This window comes from Poecile atricapillus, chromosome 20 (assembly GCF_030490865.1).
Source record: "Poecile atricapillus isolate bPoeAtr1 chromosome 20, bPoeAtr1.hap1, whole genome shotgun sequence".
NCBI lineage: Eukaryota > Metazoa > Chordata > Aves > Passeriformes > Paridae > Poecile > Poecile atricapillus.
Window position 1 is genome coordinate 735,160 of NC_081268.1, and position 26,729 is coordinate 761,888.

A 26,729-nucleotide genomic window follows, 5' to 3' on the forward strand; every position below is an offset into this window, starting at 1 on the left:
GTTAAATTCAAGGTTGTGGGTGAGGAGGAGTGTACCTACACTCGCTGGGAGCAGCATCAGCCCTACTGATATATGTGGCAGAACATAAAACAAACCTGCTGCTGTAGGAATGAAGCAGGGTGTCCCTCTTCAACAGACCTGCCTCGGAATGGCATGGATAGATTGCCACCACCTGGCTGGATTTTTTATTTTGCTCTAAAAATTGGATGAGGTTTTGGAGCACACAATGCAAATGATAATCTTAGTCCAGAACTAAGTAATTAATGCTGCCAAAACAGAGAAACTTCAAGAGTAGTTGTCTCTAAAGACTTCTGATTTCTAGTTGGTAGATCAGTATTAAAATGCTTCTCGTAACACTTCAGTAAATAGCACCTAAAATGTAAGCCCCTTAGTAATTAAATATCTAAATGTAGACACTGACACCATAGATTTGCTCTAGAAGCATTTTAATTTACAAACAGCAATTCCGATTGACTTTATACCATAAAAAAAGCTATTTACAAGCAAGAAACAAACTCATCAGAACAAAATAAAGCAGCACAGAAATATTCATGTCACAAATCTAAAAACAAAGTGAATACAAGAGTAAAATATCATTTGAATAAATATTTTAAAGTTCATGCTGTAAAATAATCCTTAATGGCAAGTTACTAATTCTTACAGCATCAGCTTAGCTAGCTTCATTTACTTCATGTGGTGATGAAGTGCGGAGGTGTGAGGTTCCTGGTTTATATTGCAAGATAATGACACCAAGTCAAGTCATTCAAACTGTTCAATTATTCATCTTGAAAAATAACCATACAAACAAAAGTTATTTAAAAATACAAATTTTCAGTCAGAAACAAACACTGTTAAAATCGTGCAAGAGCTCTACCTCCAACCAGATCTAGAACCAGAGGTTCCTGGGCTGAGTCCAAAGGCTGAAACCCCAGCCTGTGGGAATGGGAGTCAGCAGTTCTGCATCTGCCATAGCAGGAGCGAACTACAGGAGCAAAAAGCAAACCTGCTCAGTCAGTGATACGTGGCTTCACATCCCCTGAAGAAATACAGGAACACATGTCCCAGGCTTACTTATTCGTTTAGCTTTTTTTATTTTTTTAATGTAAACTTGCGTAACTTAAGTTAATGCTGCCACAGGGATGTGCAAGTAGTATTAAATCTACAATATTAAATACAAGTATTCTGGCACTTGATAAAATATATGTAAAATGCACACAGATTATAAAGTTTGAACATTTTGAATGACTTTACTAAACTTCCAATTTAATCACTGAGTATTATGAAATTTACAATTAATGAAATAAAGAGATTCATATAAAGGATTTACATAATTCCCCAAATACTTTCAAATATAAAATTTAATAAATAACCCTGACCAGTCAAAAAGCACCATTCAAGGGTAAAATTCCCTTGGAAAATAGATTAGGTGTTGCATATTTGAGTCCCTTTCAATGGTTTCATGTGAAACCTGTTTAGAAAAATTACAATAAAAGAATCACAGTAAACTAATACAAAAGTTCAAATTATATATATATTTAAAGGTAAAGCTTATTCAATATTTTCCCAGCCCTTGATTTTATTCCTGTTCTTCTTCCCATAATTCAGCCTTAACATATTAAGAGGCCTCATTGTTTTGTCTAGAAGTAAACCAAAGGCTTCAGCATACAACACGGATCTATGCTGGGGAAGACTGCATTAGAACTTTCAATTTAGCCCTACAGTCTACCCTGCTGACAGTGAACTGACAGTATCCTTTATGCTACAGAAAGATTTCACACTCAGAAAGCAGAGCCAATCTTGAGGCCTTAGTGACCAAACTGAACTTTTAATACACTGTAAGTATTTACAAAGCTATTTTCTAAATGTATTTACAAGTTTAAAAGAAATAATATGGAAGATAATTGATAAAGAAAACTAAAATAATGGTTTTAAACCAGAAACATAAGCAAAGGTATAAAATCCTTTATTTTCACAGTTTGGGTTAAGCATCTAGAGGAAAGGACACTGTCACTGTTTTCACATTTGTCTAGAATTAAAAAGGTAGATTAACAAGAGACTCAATTATGAACCAGCCTGTATAATTTCATTACTTATTTTGCTGTCAAATATTTCTTCACATATTTTATTGACTTCTGCATTTATTGTAAATGAAATGTGTAACAGCTCTGTGCTGAGAACCGCACAGACACTGCACAAGGTTTCCACCATTTGCTAAAGCAATGGCCTCCTGCTCGGTGGGCTGGTGACACAAACTCCATCATGACACCTCGTGTCTGTGGCAGCGCTGATTCTGGCACCCCACTATGTGACAAGGCACAGTGGCACCGCTGCTGCCAAGGGTGACGTCGGTGTCCGGGAGAGCCGCGCACGGGGCGCTGCTGGGCCGCAGAGCTGGACTATGGCTTGGAGGCAAGAACGCTGCCCGCCTGCGGAGGGAACGGCACTCCCCGCCCGAGCTGGGGCAAGCAGGACTTGCACACTGCTGAATCACGGCTCCTAGAAAAACGGATCATTTCCTGCCCCTTAACAGTCTGTTACAATGTATTGAACCTGAACCTATACAATCAACGCGATGGTTTTTTTTGTTTGCTTTTGTCTGAGACAATTTTGGATAAGTCACTCTTTGGTAAACTCAAACCATTTTAATACATTTACAAATACAAAGAACTAGATTCAAATAATGCTAAGATTGTGACACAGAGAAATTCAAGAAATATAAATTTGTACCCATATCCTGCTATCCTCAAGTCATCCTTCCAGGGAAAAAGTCACACCAAAGGCACCACAGCACAGGTTCAAGATAAAGGGTTAAGAATAACTGTACATTTCTTGGATTTTGCATGTCTCAAACTTAATTTACCAAAACACACCTTTTGCATTTAATTACTTAAACACTCAAGGAAAAAACTGTATCAGAAACACCATGTTTTTAGGTGGGTAAACATACAGACTACCTGCCTTAGACATAGACTATCCCTTCCCTTACTGGAAACGAAATTTCTGTTGTTGCTTCAGGGAGAGAAACATCTCCCTGCCCCTTGCCTCTTCATTTAGGCAGTTTTAGGACAAAGAAGCAAATGACGTACTCAATTTAACTGAAACTGCTCCAATAAAGCAGGTGGGGGTTATATTGTAAATCCATGTTTGAGAGACTAATTCTTATTGCAGACTGTCACAATATTAAGAACTAGTGTATTTAATAAAGCTACTGCACAAATACGCCCCAGCTTCACAGGGGCCAAAAAGTTTTACGTGATAGCAAACCTACCTTTTTCTTTCCAATAATTTAGAAATTAGCTTTTATTTTCTAATTTTTGGGAGTTAAACAGCACGTTCACAAATGTATTTTCAGTATCAGCTAAAAAAACGTAAGAACCAGTATAAAAACCTGTATTCTAAAGAAGTATGTGATTAGTTTAATAATGAATTCTGTTCATCAAGTAGAATTCAGGTAGAACGTTAAACAGTAGTGTTTGCCAGTCCATGCTTTTGAGGTCTCTTAAGCTATTGTTTTTTTTGTGGTATGGGTTTTGTTGTCAGTTTTTTGTTTGTTTTGTGTTTTTTGTTTTTGTTTTTCTATTTTTTTGTGTGTTTTTGTTTTTCCTGTTTGGTTGGGGGTTTGGGGGGTGTTGGTTTGTGTAGGGAGGGCTTTTGTTTGTCTATTGTTGGAGATTTTTTTTTCTTGACCATTGTGACTATGTTTCACATTTTATATATTATACTGACCTAAATTATGAAGTTAGCACCATATTAAAAACATACATTTGGTGAAAAAAAAAGATTTAGAGTATTTTTAAAGTTGTTGGTAGCTCCTTTATAGAGAAAAAAAACACTGAAAAAACAGAGAAGCCATAGCAACTCTGCAATACTCACACATGAAATAACATATTGCTCAAAATTCCCATACAGTATTTGTCTTTCTGTACAAAAAAAAGTACAAATTCCAAGTGCTGGCAGATCACTTGGAGATTTAAGTAGGAAGTCAACGTGCACCTGAAAACAGCTCTCTGTGAAGAGATCTATTAAAATACTGCTTGGAAATACTGTGGTTTAAACTACATCTCTCTCATGTTTTAACCAACCATGAAGAGTGATGAAGTTAAGTTTAATTACCTGGTATGGTTCTACAGTACGAAATGAAGGTAGATTCTGAGGCCAGTAAAAACACGTTTTAGACCACAATGCTACTTTTAGGTTTGCTATTATTTTTTATATATATATATATATATGTGTGTGTGTGTGTGTGTGTGTGTGTGTGTGTGTCTATGTATCTGTATATATATAGATATATCTATCTCTATATATATAAAAAGGTCAGCACCACAGGTTGTCCAGCTTGCATTCTAGACAACTAACAAAACTTTTAAACAATTTAACCATAGTTTAATAGGTTTATGGCATTTGGTTTACATATGTTATAAAGCAAAGCTATTAAAACAAGGTAATTCACTTTGCTCACTTTTGCACACAAAGTAATAGTTTTAATAAAATGAAAACCAAACAACAGGTTTAAAACCAAAACCATCCTCCCAAAGTCTGAAGTTCTAAACCCTAAGCAGAGAGGAGTCCTAACAGTTGACAGAGTGGCATATGGTATAAGCCTTGACATACTTTTACATTCACCTCAACCAGAACAGGGAAAGTGAAAGCATTTTATATATATAAAGCAAATTTATATATATAAACAGACTCACTACCAAAACCAGTTAGTAAGAGTGAACAGATTTCACTGTGACAGGAGAGGAATCAAAGCCGTAATATTCTCTCTTCCACTGCTGTTTAACTCATTACCGGTAACAGGACTTAAGAAATAAATGGAAATTACAGCTTCTTTGAGCATTCAGTAGAGCTGCCAATCTTACTCTAGTTTTCTCCATTGGCATTTGTGTCTCACCAGATCAGTCAGCAGGGACACTTCAGCAGACTCTTCCTAGCCTTTCCTCAGTACACTGTCTTTATATTCTGAGCATCTTCAAATATTCAAAAACAAACCACAAACAATTCATCCTCCTTAAAAAACAAAATACTTCTGAAGTCTTCTCCAGAAACCATTTCTAACTGATTTCCAGAAGGTCAGGAAAATTAAAAGGTTATTACACTTGTACACAGTAATTGAAGATTACTGAAAGAATAAAATACTTTAAAAATACATTAGTAATGTGCTTTTCTGTGTTTCACTTAGATGTAAGATTTTAATCTGATGTGTTAGACATTGCATGAATTTCCATACTAGAATCCATGGCTTCAGAAGCTGAAGCATCATTATCTACTTTCTGTTCCACAAATGTTTCTGTTCTGTCAGGAGACTCAACCCTGTTTCTCACTTCTGTAACCCCTGGGTGATTTTTTCGCAAGTGCTGGTTTAGTGTACCCTGGAAAGGAAAACATTTTCCACAGATCTCACAGCGAAAGGGTTTGTCATCTGTGTGACCACGAATATGATACTCAAGTTGGTCCTTACGGGTATATTTCTTCCCACAAAACTTGCACACAAAAGGAGTTATTCCCATGTGCAATCGCATGTGTCGATCAAGGCTCCCCTTCTGGTTGAAAGATTTGCCACAGTAAATACAAATTAGCCTCTCATTGTACGGATACCAATGACCTCTTGCATTTCTTTCCCGTGGACTATTTTCATATCCTGGATTACTCACCATGGATTCACTGTCAGCCCCTTGCACCAAGCCCTGGACATCACTATGCAAGTGACCTGTAGGTACTCGTTTTTGGCGTGCACGGCCCCCCCTGAAACAGCTCAGCATTGACCTTGAAGGACTTGTATTGCTCAGGCTTCCAAAGGTTTCTGACACACCTGTAGCCTGTGATGAGGCATGGGTAAATGAATAAACATGTTGTAAGACAGACCCATAGGAACCAACATTTACTGCTACCACCTGCTCTCCATCCACCATTTCAGTGTGATATCCATCATCACCAAGGGAAGAGCTATCAGAGCAGCTTGGCCTGTCAGATTTTTCCATTTTAACTTTCACCTCTGCAATCTGACTTTCCCTTACTATCAGGTCTCCTTGCTCATGATCACCTTCAATCTGAATCTCATATTCAGAGATACTCCCACTGCTCCCTCGGTCTGAATGCCCTTCTTCTTGCAGACGACTACGCAGAGTTTTGCCTGGAGTAGATTCCATCCGAAGATCACTGCCTGCTGTTGACTGTCGCACCTGAGAGCAATAGGGAGGAGATATCTCAATAGGGTTGGCAAAGTAGCTGCTGTCTTTAACGCCATTGCGATTCTCTGAATTTTCTTCGGCACCAACAGTGACAGAATCAACATCACCAACACTAATCTTTGAATGGATACTCTCCAGTATCTGTGTGCACTTGTCAATGACGCACTGCATCTGTAGGAAGCTAGCTGCAGTCAGAAAACTGACAACATCCTTCAGTTGCAAGGACATCCTTCCAGTGTAACAAAAAGAAAGCAACTGTTCAAAAACATTGGGGTTTTTAATAACTGATATAGACAGGCCACTCATGGTGCTTAATGCTGAATGGTCACGGAAATACGGAGAACTGGCCGCTAAGACAGCTTTATGGGCACGGAACGGCTGACCCTGGATGTGCACGATTATGTCACAGAGTTTCCCTTGCAAGCGGAGTTCGTTTAACTGGCTTAGAACAGTGTTGCTGTACTCTGGCACATCAAACTGAATGAAACTGCTGCTGTCCATTTCTACAGACGTAAAGAGTAATCTGAAAGAAAAATTAGAAGATTTAAAACAGAGAATGAATACAGAGTTTTCCATTTCAAAAACAAATGCTTGCAAAGTTTAAGTTAAATCACCACATTGATCTGTTAAAGGTGCATTACAACAAAACATTTAGTATCAATACCCGATATAATAAAAAAGTAGAGTCTAAATCTACACATTTCTTGCATTTCTATAATTTGAATTACCCCTCTGCAACATTCACAATGCTCAGAATACATCACAGTCTCGCTGGGACAGTTTGTCCTCAAAGAAACTTTGCAATTTCATTCCCTGGCAAGAAGTGCAGAACAATCCACCTTCCAAAAGAATATCAATTTTATAGGCACTAGGCAAAGTAAACACTTCAGAACCCTGAGGTCAAGACAGGTATTACAGTGCTACTTGCAGGGAACTACATTGTTAAATTTCCCAAGGATGATTGTTGGAAGGTACTTTGTGAAGTTTGAAAAATCTTCTAAGGAAAAGTCACAGGCATGTGTATGCGTGTGTGTTTGAAGAAATGCGCATGTGTTTGAAAGAAAAGTGTTTGAGCCACCCATTCACTTTCAATTAAAAAAAAAAATAAACTCTTATGTAATTTTTTTTTTTTTTTTAACAAACTATGACGTGAACTTTGAAGCCCATCGGACACAGCAGTGATTTCCTAGCTAGAATGATCTGACATTTAAATTCTAACCTAACTTAAAAGCCATAGGTACTCAAACACCAGGAAAGGTCATTCTGAGAGGCCTTAAAGAAATGTATAGAGTTCCAAACAAAAGCTAAAGAAAAGCACTTTTCAGAGATTACTACTGCAAAATGCACATACACACATTATCAGCCTGAGAATGTCGATCCGCAACATTACCTTCCATTTCCAAGACTGAGCACTAATCAAGCACCCAAGCACCTTCAGACTTTTATTGCTATTCTAGTTCTTATTAATGCAGAAGTCTAAAGACATAATATTGCCACCATACCTGCTTTTCCAATTGAACAAACAGATCTCAACATCCATTGACTTCAGATGAAGGAAGCATATCCAATGTATCACAATATACTTACTAGTGGATTTTTTTTTCTATTATGTTACATGCTGTAATGGGACATATGAACAATTTAAATCAAATTATGAAAATTCGGGTATTCTAAAAAGAAAATAGACAGGTAGAAATAGATAAAAATCCTAAAAGGAAGCACTGGAACTCTATCAGCTGACCCTCACTTAAAACTAACATTCGCAAATGGAACTTCTTTTCAGCAGACACAGGAAAGCCAGCTTCCTGACTGGACATTATGTTTGACTTAGAAAACTGGCAAAAAACTCTCACAGAACATTCAAAATCAAGTTGTTAGACTTGCTAAGCATGTTCTCTAACTTATCATTAAAATGGGTAAATGGGACTTCATTTCAGTTTTTTTGGCTGAGATGAAAAAGCAAGAAAAAATATGTTTTATAGCTCTTATATCTAAGGCGAGAAATAAGGACTGCAAGATGGCTACCAGAAGTGATGACTGCAGTAACCCCTTTCAGAGATGGCTTTGGCAGGACAATTCTTTTATTCAGCAAAAAAAGCTACAAAACAGTTCACAGTTGTGAGCTGATATAAGTCAAAAATCAAACAGCACAACACATAACTTATCTCAGCTGTGGGGTAGTTACTTGGCAAGATTAACTTTGCTTTTCTAAGCATCCCTGACTGTTGTACAGAGAACCACTATCCCAGTCACATTCAGAAGACAAGACTTCCAGCAGTTGGATGCATGTTTGTGTTACAAATAGGAGTTTTAAGGCAGCTTAAAGAATCCCTAGGGAGGAAATGCACCCTCTCAACCTGTCACCTTCTCTTGTGTCTGACAGGGCAGCAAGCTTCTTAGAAACCCAACACAGGAAACATTTAATTTGTGAGGCTTATTAGATATGCATAGGAAGCTTTTAATTTGTGAGGCTTATTAGATATGCATAGATGCACCATCAGCCGCTCCTGATTAACTTTCTCTGCTAAATGGAGGAAGCATTTTTATTGACTTGAAGTGACACGAGTGGACCTGGGTCAGGGATTGTGTACAAACCAAAAGACCAGTCCCCAGAAGCAGTAATTTGTCTTTCCAGTCTAGGATGTACAGAAAGTTTGTCACATACAGTGGTGTTCCTCTTTGTCTCATACTTCCCTAAGGGCTCCTACCCAGCAAAATAGATAACTTAATCCTGGAGAAAATATTAAAATATAAATTGTCACCACTAGCACTGATCCAGACAGAAGGAACGAATTAAGGATAGGCACCTGAGAAGAAAGAAGATGGATAAAAAAAAAATTACGTTCATCATGGCATCTGTAGATGAATTCATAGTCCCTGGGACATGGCCACACATTAAAAACACGTAACAAAGTGTGAAACCAGAAGGACACCAAGGAGATAGGAATCCACTGTGATCCTGCCCATCACGACTGTTAGAACACCCCATTATCTCCATATGCATATACATATCTGTAAGTAAAGGAGTACATCTTTGTTCTCAGAGTTGTTTCATCTTTCTTTTGGGAAACAAAGAAGCTTTTTTGGCTTAAGATGCTAGGAGTAAACAGCACTTCCTGTCAGTGAGTGGAGAGGATGATGGCGTTAAAGGTCTGTAAGTCTGTTCATCAGTGTAGCAGAAAAGCAGTAAAAACCTGCCATAGGGATCAAGGAAACATACAGTGTTGCCTTCAAGCAAACAGGTCAAATACACTGTGCCTAAAAGGCAGCGAACAACAAGATTATATACCCATCTGCTCTTAAAAAACAAAGAGAACAAGCTACAGCACACTCTTGTGACTACTTTTTCACCTTAGTTTCTTCCTTTGCAGATACATGCTTCCTGTGACCTTGAAAACATCTGTAGAAGGCTGGGGTTAAATGACAAGAATTTTGAAACACAGCAGCAGTGGATAGAATGGAACCCGTCTTCTGATTTCAGCCACAACCTTAAATCTCCAGCTAGAGGGGAACTGACCGGGCTACCAATGGACAGCCCACTCAGGAGTAGGCAGAACTGTAACAGGAACAGCACTGAGGCTGAAGTAATTTTGGCAGGGTTAGTACCAGAGCATCCCAACTTCCTTGTATCAATTTGGGAAAGCAAGACCTGGAGGAAAACCCAGGCATTAAACACATCAGAGAAGCAGTCACCACTCACCATGTTTTATTGGTGAATAAGAGTCAGGAGAAAAATTATCTTATTTATTCACAAAAGACCTGAATATCACTATCTAGAAAATAAAAGTAATCCATAGATTATATTCCCATACATAAGAAGGTTTTATTTTATTTGTATATAGGATCAAGTTAGCAGCTCCATAATAAAATTCTAGTAACATTAACCAAAATAATGTTCAGCAGGGTACTGTACCATACCAATACTCAATTATTCATCAGTGCTGGCAGAACAGCAGCACTTTCAAGACAATAGCATTTTTGGCTGGAACATTTCTGAAAGAGTCTGGGACGATCACTACAGTTTGAAAAGGCTAGTAAAAACCCCTCAGTTTTTTAACAGCTTCCTTCAAGTTGAAACATCACCCTAGCCTCTTCTCTTTTGGGGTCAGGCACATAGCATTTAACTGAAGCAAGAAGGTACTTTAAAGCACATATTAACTTTGGACACATCCACTGTATGCTCTAAAGAAAAAAAATTATCTCTGAAGTTAATCAGCAGTCATAATGAAACTTAACACACAATAGTGCCTTACAGAATTAGCACAGATGAAGAAAAAGAAATAATCCTCAGTCAGAAGCCCCATTCATTACCTTCCATGGTACCTCAGCACATGCAGAGGGAACATGTGTTACTTAGGCTCAGCATAGTCACACAGAACAACAGCTTAGAATGACGACAGTTTTATTTGCAATATGTAAACTCTTGCATTTGGCAGGTACTGAGAACTAAGACAACTTGAGCTGGACGCAATGATCCTTTTGGGTCCCTTCCAACTTCAGAATATTCTGTAAACTCACAGCAGTACACTCATTGTACACTCATTTTTAAAACGTAATGCATTTCGTCTTGCTTTAGCTTTCACCCCTGCCTGGGAGTTAGTGTAAAGGCAGGGCAAAGCCCTGTAAAACTTGAGTCTGGGCACCTGTCTACAATCAGGTCCTCCCTTAACCTTTCCTCAGAAGTAGGTCAAAGTGTTTAAGGTTTTCATAGCTATTATGTATCTAAGAAAGTGGCTGAAGGCACAGGCCAAAACTGGACACCAGGTTCACTAGGTCATAGAAGGGCTCTGTGTTGAGCCTCATGCCTACTTCTGTAGGAGATGATGCAGTCACACTCCAAAGAATCATGTAAATTCTCTTTGCATCTGCATTACACTTATTTACCAGGGTTTTATAGTCCACAAAATGGCGTTAATAGTAGTGGATCACTGCCTTATGTCTTCAAACAGAAGCGTTCGTTGAAGCAACCTGTTAACATCAGAGTGACAGGCACTTAACAATTCTTATTAGATTTCAAAAGAAATTTCCTTTAAAAATTATGTTCTAAGAAAACTCTTATTTAATTTAAATAACAAGAATAGATGTTGACAAACCACATTAGTTATTTAATTTTACTCACATCATACAGTAGCAGCAGAGAAGCATCATATAACTATAACACGAAGATGTGTGTCTGCCAACATAGTATTAGTTTCTGCTGCTAAATCTGCACCTGTTTAATTTCCCTCACTCACTGAAGTATGATTCACTGTTCCCACCACCAGATGAATGACACATATTATACTCATTTTAATTCACACTAAGGTGTGAGAGAAGATCCCTTGCTTTTTCTTAAATTAGCTGAGCAACAAGGAATCCTTGGAAAAAAACCCACATTACAAACCATTACTGTTGTAGCACATCTGAGAACAGAAACACATAGAAAAGCTAGGAGGGTCATAATGAAAATTAAGACAAAAACAAAACAAAATACTCCATGACACCAAAAATGCCTCTACCAGGCAACAAGCGACAGAACAAGAGGAAATTACCTCAACCTGAGGCAAGGCAGGTTCAGGCTGGAAATCAGAAAGAATTTCTTCACTGAAAGGGTTGTTAAGCATTGGAACAGGCTGCCCAGGGAGGTGGTGGAGTCACCATCCCTGGAGGTGCTAAAGAAATGACAGGACATGTCACTCTGGTCTGGCTGACAATGTGGTGATCACACCACATTAAAAATAGGACTTAATGATTTTCAACTTTAATGATTCTGTGATACTCCCTCCATACATTACTGCTCAGAATACAGAGAAAAGGCAAGAAAATAAACAGGTATTTGTATAAATCAGTGCACTCCCTTGCATTTCGTAGGAACTAGTATCTGCACCATCTGTTCGAGAACTCAGGACATCACTGCAAATACGTATCATCATTCAAGAGAATTTTAACCTAGGAATGTAGCCTTATCAGCTGTGATCATAGAAGTTTCTGGGCAAAAGTCTTCATCAATCTTACTCCCTTCAGACTGCATTTGCATCAGTCTTCAGATTTACAACAGCCACACTAATTAACATTATCTGTATCAAAGAAAAACTGCCATCAAGTATGTCACAGGCTAGGAGGGGTCTCTAAGACACTATTGAAATAATCTTGAAGCGACTGATCATAGAACATTTTACCAGTTTATTCCTCTCATAACAGTAAAATATTAATTATCCTTTAAAAGTCAACATATAGTGCTCTTGGATGGCCTTAAATAGGTGCCACAAAAGACTGCTGCTGTACTAAAATCCCATCTCCAAAGCAGGGTAAGCTACCCCACTGATAAAAAACAGGGTTTAATCTTGCAGCCATTAAAAAACCCCAAAACTAAAGGAGGGTAAGAAGCCCACATAATCTCCCAACAACTGAGATAATTCTGAAGTACAACAAACTTCTAATAATACAAGCAACACTATGCAAATACACAGAATTGGTTTTTGCATTAATTCTTCACTTCCTCTAAAGTGCCCACTGGAATCAAGGAAGATAGAGGCAGTTTGCCCAAATTATCTGTAGGAAAGCACACAACAAAAGCTGCATGTGGCATATTATTTGTTGGAAAACAGCCTTGAAAGTCAGTCTGCTTCATGTCTGGCTTGGACTACAATAAAATCTGTTAGGCAACAACTACACAACAATTTAAAACTTCATTACTTTACCTCATAAAAACGCAGGAAATGCTCATTTCCTCAGAAACAGAAGCAAGTTAATACAGGCAGAACTGTAGTCACTAGAAAACAGCTCGTACACTCTTGCATCCATAGGTATCAGAACACCAGTGAAAGTCATCATTCCTTCTCTGCAGCCAGACAGGCCAGGTTCTACCCAAAGTATTGAACACCTGCAGTGAAGCCATAAGCAAAGCTCCTGCCTGGCAGGTGAGAGCTCTGGCAGTGCTATGGGACACAACCTCACTAACTGCCAGGGGAGCAAAGCAGGAACCCCTGACAGTCAGTTTGTCCATCAAAAAAATTAAATGGATTTATTTTATCTCATCAAGATTCACAACATGATGAACAGAAAGTCACTTGAAAGAGTGGATGATTTAGCATTGAAATAAAATCAATTTATTTAGCTGTATGTACATACATGGACATGCATACATATGCACAGGCCAATAACAGCAACACAGCAAACTCATTCTCAGTGGTCAGCATGGTGAAGCAGAGATATTGTAGGAATATTTAGAATTGTATAGGGAAAAAAAAGGACACTCTTATTTGAGCAAATATCCAAAGAAAGCAGATATGAAACTGAAGTCCAAGTGACACCTTCGTCCCTCATTCTCTTAACTGTCTTCCTCACAACTGCTTGCCTGTGTGGAAGTGATTGAAAGGGCAAAAATGAAACACCAGCAATGCATAACAACAGTTTCACCTAAGAATTAGAAACCTCAATAGAAATAATCTCTAAATCTTGACTCTAGAAATCAAATTACCACAACAGTAGTTGCAGGTACGTATCTATTTCTGAATGCAAAAAAAAAATTACCAGGAAGAAAACTGGAGATAAGTCAAAATCAAAAGGTGCCTTCCAAATCAAACTATTCTATGTGTTTATGACAACAGTATCAACAAATGGATTGTGCCAGATAAATAAACAAAGGGGCACGACGGTGATACATTCACTTCAAACCAGAAATATCTTACAAGTAATGATCAAAAACTTTTATTTTGTGCACAAATTTCACGATATTCCATTATGTAATGCTAAATAGCCACATTTTCTGAATACCTGACAACTTTGAGAAGTCATTACCATTATAAAAATCTCCAGCCCATATTTTGAAACTGAGTGTATGTGTATATATATATATTTATATAGCCAGACTTCCACAAGTGAGAAGAAAGCTCTTGAAGTTTCTGATATTATGATTTTATTTACTACCAGGGTAACAATTCATCACTATTGTGCATTTTAATCTGCACTTTCTTTTCTGTTTTTTTTTTTTGGTAGTGTTTTTTGGTTGTTTGTTTGTTTTTTTTTTTTTGGTTTGTTGGGTTTTTTTTCACAGTAGCCATTTTTCATCAAATTGTTGACTTTTTGGCTCCTGTTTCTTTTAGGCAATGAAGTGACTGATGATGAACGATGCTCTCTAGATACCAGCAACATTTTTTGCAGTAGATTTACAATAGCTGTGAAGAGCATGTTTTTGTGGTTTTTTTCCCAGCACACTCCTTGGGATAGATGGAAGTGTTTGGAGCTGTCTGTGGACAGGCAACGAAGCACAGGCACATTCTGATCCAGATGTTGAGTATTCTGTAACATGCAGCAACTGCAGTGCAGCTAACCCTCTATCACTTTTTTCCCCTTGAAAACCAGGCTCATCCACATTAATGTTTCTGAGACTGTTCTAGCTTGTTCCAAATTCACTCTCAACTCTGATTTACTCTAAGCCAATTCCAATTCTGCATGCTGTGCACACCTGCCGGGATTTGGAAAGACGTTTGCATTACAGATTGGGGTTTCACTAGAACTTACACCTTCTCTGACGGAACAGCAGCAGCTGAAAGGTCCCCTAACTCCTGGCAATAAGCACCTCCCCGAATGAGGCCAGGTTCGTTCCGCCCCAGTCCTCCGTGCCAAGGATTTTACGCCTCGCTCGGGTTAGCAGCGGACCCCGACACAGGCGCGCCCGCCCTCCCTCCCTCCCTCCCCGCACGCCAAAGCTGCACCAGAGGCAACGATTCTGCTTACGCGACAGCTCCTGCCGAGGCACGGCCGGGCGACAGCCGCCTCGACAAAGCCACTGCCGTCGCTCCAGGCGGCCGAACCGAGCCACGGCGGCCGGGCCGCGGTCGCCGCCCCCGCGGGGCCTGGCGGGCGCCGGGACCCCTCCCGAGCGTGGCCCCGTCCATCCGGGAGCGCCGCGCGCCCCGGGGCCGAGCGCCCTCCGCGCGCCGCTCACCTGGGGCTGTCTGCGGCTCTCACATGGCGGATCCCGGCCGGCCCGGCCCGCTCCCACCGCCGCTTCCCGCCCGCTCCCGCAGCCACTCGCACCCGGAACTGATTCCGCTGGCGGCCGTTCCGCTTCCTGGTGACGCCCCGGCAGCGGGCGGTGCCCCGGGGCCGCTCGGGAGCCCGCCCCGCTCCTGGCGCGGAGCCCGGGCGCTCCCCGCCGCCGGGCTAGGGCGGAGCCGCCCTCGGAGTGCGACTCCACACGAAAGCAGAAGGATTTAAGCATTGGCTGAAGCCGCTGAGTACGCGGGGAGAGCTCTTCCGAGAACACTCTGGTGTGCAGCTCCAGAAGAGAACGCGCACTCAGAGCCATATCCTGGATGGGCAGTCGCAGATGCAGCGAGGGAGGTTTTGGGGGAGGACACCCCCCACTTAAGCTGTGAACTGCCACCTTTATTAAGCAAAGAATTATAAAGTTCACCTCTATTACACTGGCCTTGTCACTCACAGAAATCACTTCAGCAAGCATGCGCTTTTTGCTTTTTTTTTTTTTTTTTTTTTTTTTAGTTATCCTGCATATGCTGGTAGGTCAGGTAGTGCAAGGATTCCGTTTATGAACCAGACAATTCATGTACTACCTGATAACAGAGTGACTGGTGCCAGTAGGTCCTGCTGGGATACCCACCCCGTCTAACTGGACACCACATTCTGTCTTCCGGAAGTATGTCTTTCTCTCCCTTTAAGACACAGAACACTCTTCACACATTAGGCATTGAATGCTGATCAGATAAAGCAGCGGCCTGGGAAGTGTCCTGGCCAGGGCACAAATAACAGAGTTCAAGAACACAGAGACAAATTGTATTTGTTCACTCAGATAAAAAACACTCAAACAAGTAATTCTGAACAGGCAGAAAACTGGGCTTATTCTTCCATGTTCAGTAAATGTGTACCAAAATAGAAAATTAATTTTCTTGTACCATATGAGTGCGTTATACAAATACTGACTTCTCCAGGTATTGACTGAATGTGCTTTCAATAAGAATGATTTTTTGCTAAGGTAGTAAACAGCAGCTGGGACAATTCCACAAGGACTGAGCGGATGGAGGCTGGACAAAATCAAGTGTTCAGTATGAGTACCTAAATTTAGTCAGGGAGAGGAGGAACCCTCACAAGTAGGTAAGGGAAACTTAATCTTTAATACTTTTTATAGCATGAAATTTCTTTCATACTTAGACAAGAAAAAAAATCTATGTTATCTGTACCTACTTCCAATGCACCAAGAGGCTTTTGGGACATGCAGTAGCTGCTACTATGAAGTGAGTATTCTGGAATTTTCCTATCAGCACGTACATTCTCTATCGTAACTTCAGAGATCACCATTCTGCAAAAAACAGTTACAACAAAACCCGTTTGGCAAATTTGAAGTAGCATGGAGCCAATTACCTAAAGCAGCAAAGAAAGCAAAGTGTCCAATTCCACAAATTCATCAAACTTATTGTGTCATAAAAATCAGGTTTTAGTTTAATGTTTTCTTAGACTAGGCTGGCATGTTATCATTACTTCAAGAAGACACATTACTAGGTACACTTTTTTATATATTTAATAAAGTTATATATCAACAACTTTCGGATTTGTACTTTTGTTTGAGCACTTATTTTGGCAAAGTGAAATATTAAATACTAGTACTAGACATGCTTTCCTTTCATTCAAGCTTAAGAAAACGTTTACAAAGTTGACAGATAACATTTATTAAAACATGTTATAGAAAAAAAGGGGCATGGGACTCTTCTATAAGAAGAAAATATTGAACAGTAACATTAAATTAAAACCATGCTGTACAATTAGGACAGCAATATTTAGAGACGAAAACTATCCAACCTCTGCAATACAGGCATAACATCTCACAAAATATCAAGAGATGCAAATTTACTATTATAAATGACTTGTTTAGAATAAAAACTTATAGCTCATTAAGGAAGATTCACTTGACTTACATAAACAGTTACATTTCTGAAAGAAATATGGAATCCCATGAATAAAAAAAAAAAAGGAGCAGCAATTGACAGACACAGGCTTCAAGCAAAAATCTGAACTTGCAATTTAATCACATTAAAAATATACCATTTTCTTTTCCAGCATCTTCCCCTAGGCCACTGACAGTTTACAGCTAATAGCTAAAGAAGCCAAGCTATCCAATTAAGCATTTAAAAGACAAAAAACAACTTTCCTTTGTTGCTTTGAGAAAGGTCCTAATTCTGTTACAGTAAAACACTCAGTGTACTGCTGTAGACTCTCATAATTCAGAGACAGGTCATCTTGCTGGCACCCATGCAAAAGTCTTGAGATTACAAAACCTGATGTGCCTCCATTCTTTCAGGATCAATAATACTGGAACACTCAATATATCAGCCTTTGACCATCTGCCTTGCTTATGATACAGGATGGTTTCTCAACCTCAGACACGCCTCAGATGAAAAAAACTGTGACCAAAAACTGTACTGACAATAACTTCTAGCGTTTATCTGCTCACCAAGAAAACTAACAAGGAAAGTTAAAAAAATTAAACAACAAAAAAGCGCCCTGCAAACTAACACTGGTGTGTGAAATAGGAACCTTCTCCCTCAAAAGGGTCTGATATACACCTAAGCAGATTTTAACCCTGCTAACAGTCAAATTTTTCAGAATGGCAGTTACACAGATTCCATGGTAATTAACATCATAGTTACAAAACGGAATAATAAGGAACTTAGCTGTAGTATCATTAAGTCTTCTCACCACTACTAGGACAATGAATGGCTTCAAAGCAGCAGGAAAGTCTGAAAGCCACCTGGGTGTACAATACTGCTGGTTTTCAGAAGACGCTCACTTTACTACAGCCAACAGCCACATCATCAAAAGTAATGAAGCATATGGGAAGACTAATTAAATTCATCATATACATATGCATTCATATTATTATATATACATATATATATATATGGATTGCTTCCCTCCTCCCCACACATAAGAAATAATTTTTCGTACCTCGAACAAGACCACTCCATTAGCAAAAATCAGAAGCTTGACAGAAGCTGCATCTGTATATCTTGGCTTGCTATGTTCAACTGGCCACCAGTGGCAGGGACTGCAGGGGTGACGCGTGGCTACAGGTTGCGAGCTGCCCTGTGCTAGTCAAAAGAAGTTCAGCCTGCACAAAAAATGGATGTGAACAATCCATTGCAAGCCAAAATTTCAACCAGAGGTGCACATAATGCTTCTGCTTAAACATAATTAAGGAAGAGTGGCAGCTGCTAGCAAGAGGTGCAGGGAGACACATGTAGAAGATACTCCTGGGTACATGTGGAGAAAATGAAGAGCTGCTCTTGGGAAAACACCTGAAGAAGTCACTGAGAACATGTATAGACATAGTCATAGAAGGACACACTCCCTGCCTGAGGAGATTCACTTCTAAGAGAACTCTGGCCTACAGCTAAGCCCTGCCAGAGCAGGTACACCTCTGAAAGAACGGAGGTCCACAGAACAACCAAGCTGGAACAGACACATCCCTGAAAGGACTGTGGCCCAGTGTCTCCATGAATAGTGACACTGACCAGCCCAGAGCACCAGAGGACACCCACTAAGAAATGAAGAGCATCAGACAATCAAGTGTACATATGAGCCCAACCTCCTGTGTGACCTGTCACCTTACTAAGGGAAATGGCAGGAGCTGAATACAACTCTGGGTGAGAGCAAAGGAAACTGAGACTACTAAGGCAGGGAGGTGTTAGACTTAAGCTAAGCCTGAGGAAGATGGTTTAAGGAATTTTTTATCTTTCCCCCCCAGTACCTGAAATGGTGATTAGAAGTTTGACAAAGGGCAATAAACTGAGTTCAAGAAAAACACCACAAGACAACTGTTTCACCTGTGACATGCAAAAGTAAGGAATTTAGATATGTATCTCAAGCTGCCCTTAAATCATCAATCCTCTCAACCTGATCTCATGACAATCAGATCAATATTTTCCTGCAATCAATTTGTTTCGTGTAAATTGACAGCAGAAAGCCAAGTGCTACAAAATCAGTGGAGCAATATGTGTTGGACTTTCAAGACAATGCCATAATGTGGGGTAAAACAGCAAGAGGCAAATACTAAAAAGTTACTATTCATGCGAAGTCATTAAAAAAGGACATGGTTCTAGAATACGATCTACTGAACCTGTTATAAAATCTTTAAAGTGTCTCTCGCAGTACATTTGATTTTAAAGCTTTATTTCAAAGTAATCTAACTGCAAATAGAAGTAATGTTAAACCTTTAAATATCCCATATAAAAGTCATTCCAAGGTGGTAAAAGAAACAGTTTTGCTGGCAGCTCTGTAGGATGGTCTGAGTTTGACTTTTTTTTGACCAGTTTTCAGACTGGTGTTTCTGTCCAGCCTTTTTTATGGTTAAATGGGAAGAGGCACCCTTAACCTTTTTATGCAAAACTAAAGTGAAAATTGGAAAGGGACTGAGAACTAATGTAATATACAAGATCATTCTTGAAATGAGTATGAGAATAAACATCCTGGACATGTTCAAGGCCAGGTTGGATGGGGCTCTGAGCAACCTGGCCTAGCTGAAGGTGTCCATGCCTATGGCAGGGGGGGTTGGAAGCAGATGACCTTCAAAGTCTCCTTCCAACCCAAACCATTCTATGATTCTAATGCCTTCCTTCAAATGTGATGATGGTACTTGCAGAAATGACTCCATGTATGTAGTAAGGCCTTGGAGAATGGAAAAATAGGGCCACCGAGTGCAAGACCCCTTTCCTTTACCCTCATGTAAACAGGCAAGCATTATAGTATCTTTTAGTATTAAAAAGGACTGTTAAGAGTGTGTAAACAAACCATAGAGGGAATATAATTTCTAAGTTTAAAAAACATACTTATAAAGTTTTATGGTTTGTTTGGTTTTTGTTGGTGTTCTTGTTTTATTTTTTGTTTTATTGATTTTTTGTTTTGTTTTGTTTAAATACAAAGTGCTTCTATACATTAAGCAGGTTACAGTGTTAGTGAACAAACTGTGAAATCCCTGTTTTAGTACCTTGATCACAAAGGTTAAACATGGCCACCATGGTATCTGTAAAGTTTAATTAAGTGCTAATAACAGGAACTCTGATGCTGATCATTCATGCCCATTGCCAGCAATGGGTTCACTGTACTTGGGAACATCTGTTTTAACAAAATTCCATATGAAAAAATATTTGAAGCATTAGAAGATTAATAATTAAGAGCCTCTTTAAAAAAAAAAAAAAGTTTGTAAGTAGAATGCCAGTAAAGAAAATACAGTAATTACAGCTCACTGAGTAGAAAACTCTAAGATTGCAGCAGACATTCATTTTCAGGATACAGTTCAGTTGTCTGTTAAGACAATTTATAACTGGGAGTTCAAAAAAGAATCTGAAGTATAATAATCTTTGTGTTGTTTTGCTTCACCATACAGGGGCATCTGTGTCAGTACATTATCCTGCACACAGCAGTGCCTAATACAGAAACTGGGGCCAGACAGGCTTAGGTCTTTAATGCTGTTTAACATTTTTGCCCATGTGAACAGCACTGTGCTTGGATATCACCCTTCTATTATATTCTATGTACACTCTAAAGGCTCTTTCCTTATAATTTTTCAGTAAGCTACTAAGAAGCTTTTGCTTACTAAGAAGCAATTGCTTTTGCATTGGATGCATTAAGCCTTCAACCCCAAAATCCTGTTGTCACCTTTACAACTGATGCCTTTACTCAATCTGCAAAGCTGGCAGCATCGCTTAGAACTATACACACTCCTCCCTCCATCTATCTCCATGAATGAGCACTTTTTCAGCAAAAATCCCAACTTCAGACATGCATGGTACCATGTTCTGCAGTACCATTAGAAGATCCAAATCACATGCTTCCTACCTTTTTCCACAAGCAATTTCATTTGAGGAGGTAAACAATTCTGCTTGTGATCACTAGTCACAGTAGTTCAGTACCAAGAATCTGTATTATAGTTCTTACTATTCAAATAGTAAAGAATAAAAAGTATAAATAAGTATCACTGACTATGTAATTTTCCTAAAGCAGGTTTTTAAAACTAGATTGAAGTTCTCAAAGAAGTTTTTGTACCAATAACAAGTCAGTTCATGAATCCAGAGTTTGGTACTTGCTAATGTAGTAAGCCACAAAAATTCGAACAGAAATTTACACTTTAAATATTTGATTATTTTGACTAAGTTCCAAATTTTACATCTTACTTTTTGTTGGTGTCTTTCTTTTTTTAATAAGACATACTTATTACACACACTTCTAGAAGCTCTCACAATGTAGTAATTAAAATCTAATGAAGTCAAGAGTCGTACAGAATTAGACCCTAGAAAAGCAAGGATAAGTATACTTAATATATACTGAAGTTTATATAGTGATAAACTGTAAGTGCATTACAGACTCTAAATAGAAATCAGCACAAAATTAGACATTTGTTTTACTGAAGATAAATTAAAAAACAGAAGATGGATAAAGGAAAGCCAAACCACCTTTACCACTCCCTTTCATTAAGCAATACAACAAAGGCTACTGAATGATGCACACTACCTACTGATACATGTTAAGTATGTTGGCAGTCTTCACCTTGAAGTAGAATTATCTTTTTTTTTTCTTCATTTAGATGTGTATCATATAACCCAGTTTGGTCATCTTAGGTTTTTTTTTTCCATTAAGGAGTACTACCTGAATTCCTGGTTCATCTAAGTATTTTCACAATTTCTGTCAATTTACAGCTGAGTTTAACTGTGAATTTAGATGACTTAGAAATATAAGATGGCTTCTAAATACTACTGTGATTACAATCTCAGACCTCATTTTGCAGGCACCTTTCAGATTAACCATACACACTTCACACACTGAACACCTGAAGTAATATTGCAGGAAGCAAAATACATGTGATCTGTTTATACCAGCATACTCATTAAAATTATTTTTTTGAAAATGTACAATAGCAAGTACCAGACATTATTTGCATAATTAGTTTATTTTTCTTACTCTATCACCCTGAATCTAAAAGCCTTCTGATATTGTTTAGAACATTGTTTGTTTTCTCTGTTATTTTTCTTTTGATTGTTTAAGATATTGTTCGTTTTCTCTGTTAATCTTTCTTTTCTTTTTTTCTTTTTTAAAAGACAAAAAGGGTGAGATGTCGCCCTGAAAATCAGGCCTTTCAATATTGTTTTCATAATTTCTAGCCACTTTCCCAGGAAAGTAACTATAAATATAGATGTTTATACATTCCATTAAAGATATGCCTTTTGATAGATGTCTCTCACAACCAGTGTAGTTGGGAAAGTGGTGACCTGACTATCCAATCCCTAGTCGTTGTTGAAAATCTATAAATACTGAAAAGACACAATAAACCTTCTTCTTCTTTCATCACACTTCGAGCTGTGTCTGTGTGAATCATCTCGTGTCCAACAGTGACACTCTACTAAACAGACGTTAGCACTAATGTCTTAGTTCATGTCAGTAGTACTCTGCTCAGCTTTAGAAGCCTGATAGGACTTGGTACAAGAGGTCACATGCCGATGAAAACTGTCCCGCCACATAAATCTTTTCCCACAGATGTTACACTCATATGGTTTTATGCCTGTGTGAATTTTCATATGGCCTACAAGATGGTGTTTCATTTTGAATTTCTTACCACAGACACCACAGCCATAAGGTCGAAGACCAAGGTGCATACTCATATGCCGATCTCTCTGACTTTTGTGTGTAAAGCTTTTTCCACACTGACAAGGATAGAGCTTATCGGCATGGGAGAATCCAGTGAGAGACGTTTCTTCTTTAATCCCGGCAGCCATATCGATGCTTTCACCATAGCCTGCTGCCATCATAAGATCCTGTCTGTGAGCACTTATATTTCCATCTGCCCTTTCACCAGAAAATTCTTCCATAGATGAGCCATAGAAGTCAACTTGTTCATCATAATTACTTTCATCTGCCTGTTCATCAAATTCTGCTTCCATCTTTTTGTCACCTATGTGAAAATCTTCAACACCTGAAGACTGGATTGAGTGATCTGCCTGGATGGCATTCATGGATTCAGAAACTTGGTGTTCATCATAAGGATTATCAACGCCTTCACAGTCTTGTTCAAACCTTTCTGGTTTCACATGGATCCACCGCTTGTGAGACATGATGCTGGGTTTGCTATACATTGGTCTGGTATACTGGTACTCTGCACTATCACTAGTTCCCTCTTCCCCATCCTGACTGGTCATTCCAGTGCTAAGTCTATCATGTTCTGTTGAAGAATTACTGGGAAGGTATTCGTGCTCTGTCAGCTGACATGACAGTTCATCTTTAGAGCTTTCTTCTTCATTTTCAACATCCCTTAGTTCCTGCACTTTGTGGAATTCTGTCTGTCCTCCAGAGCCAAGTTCAAAGGTTTCAACAAGGCCATTGTAGCTACTACTGCTTGGGGACTGATGGTCACTGCCATGATTCATCTTTTGACACAGAACTGTTGGGTTTCCCTCAAGCACTTCAGTGCATTTATCCACTACATGCCACATCTGAAGGAAACTTGCTGCTGTCAGATAACTAACAATTTCTGGTGCAGGCATTACCAGCCGGCCTGTATAGGTAGACAGAAGAATGTTTTCAAATACTCTGGGATTCATCACATCAGGCAGAACTATTCGCCTGCTGTTTTTCAGGAGAACCTGATCACAGAAGTAAGGCGAACTAGCTGCAAGAACAGCTTTATGGGCTCTGAAGAGATGGCCCTGAACCACAATGGACACATCACATAATTGTCCTTGCTGGCGCTGTTGGTTTAACTTCTGCAAAATGGTGCTAGAAAAATCTGGAAATTCCACTCGAAAGGAGCTTGACCCAGACTCCATTGCATTACAAATTTAGTGTTGTGCTGCAAGAAAAAAAAAAATAAAAAAAAATTAGAAATTCTGCTCAGCCAAGTATTGACCTTTTCATTCTATTCTATGCTTTTTCCTTTTTCTTAACAGACTCACATGGAGCTCAGCATTTTCTAGTACCTTTTGCCACTGCTGTATTTCTGTCAAGCCACCTCATTTCCCTCTTCTGAAAGCTGTACTAAGGCCATAAATTGCTATGCCAGCATATTTTGTTGTGTCTCTTCTCTCCAAGAGGACTCATCAACTACAACAGCAGCTACAAACAGCAAGTTATCTAGTTGGGATAGACTTAGTATTTCAAACACGAGTTTAGGCTAATGAAATCATTATTTCATGGAGTTATACAGTAGAATTCTAACTCCAGGATGCCCCACAGTTGTACCAGGATATGAAAGATTTTGTATTTCAAATGCCAACAAAATCGTCTCATTGATCCCCCAACAAATACTGATTTTATTAATGAAATATTTCACTTAAAAACAGTTTTTCAAAAGCAACTGTATCAACTCACAGGATGACACTGGAATCACAGACAGAACCCCACTAAGAATGAGGCTTATGGCCCTTCTCATGCATTTCCCTATTGTTTAAACTGAAAGACTGAACAGCTCATACAGTTTTTAATTCTGAGCTTACTGAGATATTTGGGTTAGGGTTATAACATTCCTTTTAGGGAAATAATACAGAATTTAAAATGTCAATCAAGAAATTGATACCTTTGCTGTGCAGAACTTTTCCTGCCCGTTCCTTGTGTATTTTTAACAACATAACAATTACATGCCAGAATCTCAGCTAAGCGCTCCCAGATTTTCAGATCTGTACTTTCACATAATCCAGATGTCTTACTACAAAGTTAACACCCCTTTAAGCAGTAATACAACTTTTTCAAATGCATACTTGAAATATTAAATTGAATTTGAGATAAATTTGCATGTTATTATAATTAGAAATGAGAGAAATTTAAATGCCACTATGAAAGATCAACATTAGCTGCTAAAATAAGTTAAATTTGAGCAGTTTTTCTATTTGATAATGTGTAAATTAAGTGCTATGGGATTCCTGAAGAGCCATGGAGCAGCAAGTGGTTTCCTTCGTCAAATTCCATTAAGTTGCCACCCACATAATCGCAGTAGACACCTTTAAATTGACTGTCTTCAGCACTCCTCAAGTTCTTTTCCTCAAAGCACCAGCCCTCTTCAGAATAGAATCAGCTACCAATACTTTTCCAGTGAGCAACAGAATACTGCACCTACCAGTTCAACTATTATTTTTTCTTACCACTTTGCTTAAAACAATTTGAGATAATTATTTAAGTATTTCAAGTTACCTTATACCCTGTGTATAGTATGTCTATTTTTTGAAACAATCAGATTTTCTTTACAGAGGCAGTTCCTTACCTCCCTTCAGAATATTCTCAGATTTAAGATTCTATTTTTCAATACTTGCCTACAAAAAAATAAGCTTTCAGGATGTGTTCAACTAAAATTTAAAGATGGATACCTGTAGAACTTATATACCTTTACTGATAATCTAAACTGCCATCTTTCAGCATGGAGTCAGCATGTCACCACAAAAACATTTCCAGATGATAGCAGACGTTTTTGTATTTTAAGTTCTCATGCAGAAAAAATGTAAGTAAAATATTTTCAATTAGCAAAGCCATATAAAGTCAAGCAAGCCGGTTTTCAAAAGGGGTTTCACTCCCTCCTACGATCTGTTTTGTTTTGCACTTTTACTCCAAACTCATAAAGAACAAAGTCTTTCTACTTCAATTAATAGTAATAAAAAAATATCTCCATGCTGGAGCATTGAATAGAACATACAAGTCACACTTAAGTTGCTGTAAAATAAAATTACTTCTAGTAAGTGCTAGCAGGGAGTATCTCCCCGTCGCGGGGCGCAGGCCTGCAGACACCGATCCCTCCTGAGGCTCCCGCGATGCGGCCGCAGCGGCGGGGCCCGCCCGGGAATCGCTGCAGCCCGCGGGGCGGACAGGCCCCAGCGCCTCCCGGGGCCGCGCGGAGCCGCCAATAGGCTCGGCCGGGGCAGCCGCCGGCGCCGCTCCAGCCGGGGACACCGACCCGGCCCGACGGAGCTGCGGACCAGGGGTGCGGGAAGGCCGCGCGCGCCGCCCCGCCCCAGAGCGGAGCCGCGGAACGGGCCCGGAGACCGCACAGCGTCCCGGGGACTACGAGCGGCAGCGTCTCACCTGCGGGTCTCGGCGTCTCTCTCATAGCGGGACGCTGTCGGTGCGGCCCCGGCCCCGATCCTGCCCGCACCCACCCCGGCCCGCACCGGAAGCAGCTCCCCCCTTTCCTGCGGGCACTTCCGCGTCCCGGTCACGTGATGACAGCCCGGCCCCCCTCTCCTCCCTGCCCGCGCAGGGGCCCTCAGGCGGGGCGGCGCCCCCTGCTGGCTCCGTTGGCGGCCGGAGGCATTTCACCGGAGCGCTCAGCGGAATGATCCGCACCCCAGAACCGCGTTGTGCTGTGCTGTCCTGTCCTGTGCTGTGCTGTCCTGTCCTTTCCTGTCCTGTGCTGTGCTGTCCTGTCCTGTGCTGTGCTGTCCTGTGCTGAGCTGTGCTCTGCTGTTCTGTCCTGTGCTCTGCTGTGCTGTCCTGTGCTGTCCTGTCCTGTGCTCTGCTGTCCTGTGCTCTGCTGTCCTGTGCTGTGCTGAGCTGTGCTCTGCTGTTCTGTCC

The 26,729-nt window shown here is 39.7% G+C and overlaps 2 protein-coding genes across 5 annotated transcripts; both read right to left on the reverse strand.

The window, feature by feature from the left end:
• Positions 1 to 429: 429 nt before the first annotated feature.
• On the reverse strand, positions 430 to 22,913 carry ZBTB34 (zinc finger and BTB domain containing 34). Of its 4 annotated transcripts, XM_058853347.1 has the most exons (3): positions 18,135 to 21,161; positions 16,373 to 16,491; positions 430 to 6,714 (listed from the first exon to the last, which is right to left on the reverse strand). In XM_058853347.1, the coding sequence occupies exon 3, from the start codon at positions 6,690 to 6,692 to the stop codon at positions 5,193 to 5,195; it is 1,500 nt and encodes a 499-aa protein (XP_058709330.1). In that variant the 5' UTR covers positions 6,693 to 6,714; positions 16,373 to 16,491; positions 18,135 to 21,161; the 3' UTR covers positions 430 to 5,192. The 4 variants fall into 4 exon arrangements, 3 of the variants coding, with proteins under 3 accessions (XP_058709330.1, XP_058709331.1, XP_058709329.1); XM_058853348.1 differs by lacking the exons at positions 16,373 to 16,491; positions 18,135 to 21,161 and adding an exon at positions 22,795 to 22,913; XM_058853346.1 differs by lacking the exons at positions 16,373 to 16,491; positions 18,135 to 21,161 and adding an exon at positions 7,694 to 7,811.
• Positions 21,482 to 26,729, reverse strand: ZBTB43 (zinc finger and BTB domain containing 43). Its single transcript, XM_058853349.1, has 2 exons — positions 26,241 to 26,729; positions 21,482 to 24,024 (listed from the first exon to the last, which is right to left on the reverse strand). Exon 2 carries the CDS (start codon positions 23,999 to 24,001, stop codon positions 22,607 to 22,609), a length of 1,395 nt encoding a protein of 464 aa, XP_058709332.1. The 5' UTR covers positions 24,002 to 24,024; positions 26,241 to 26,729; the 3' UTR covers positions 21,482 to 22,606.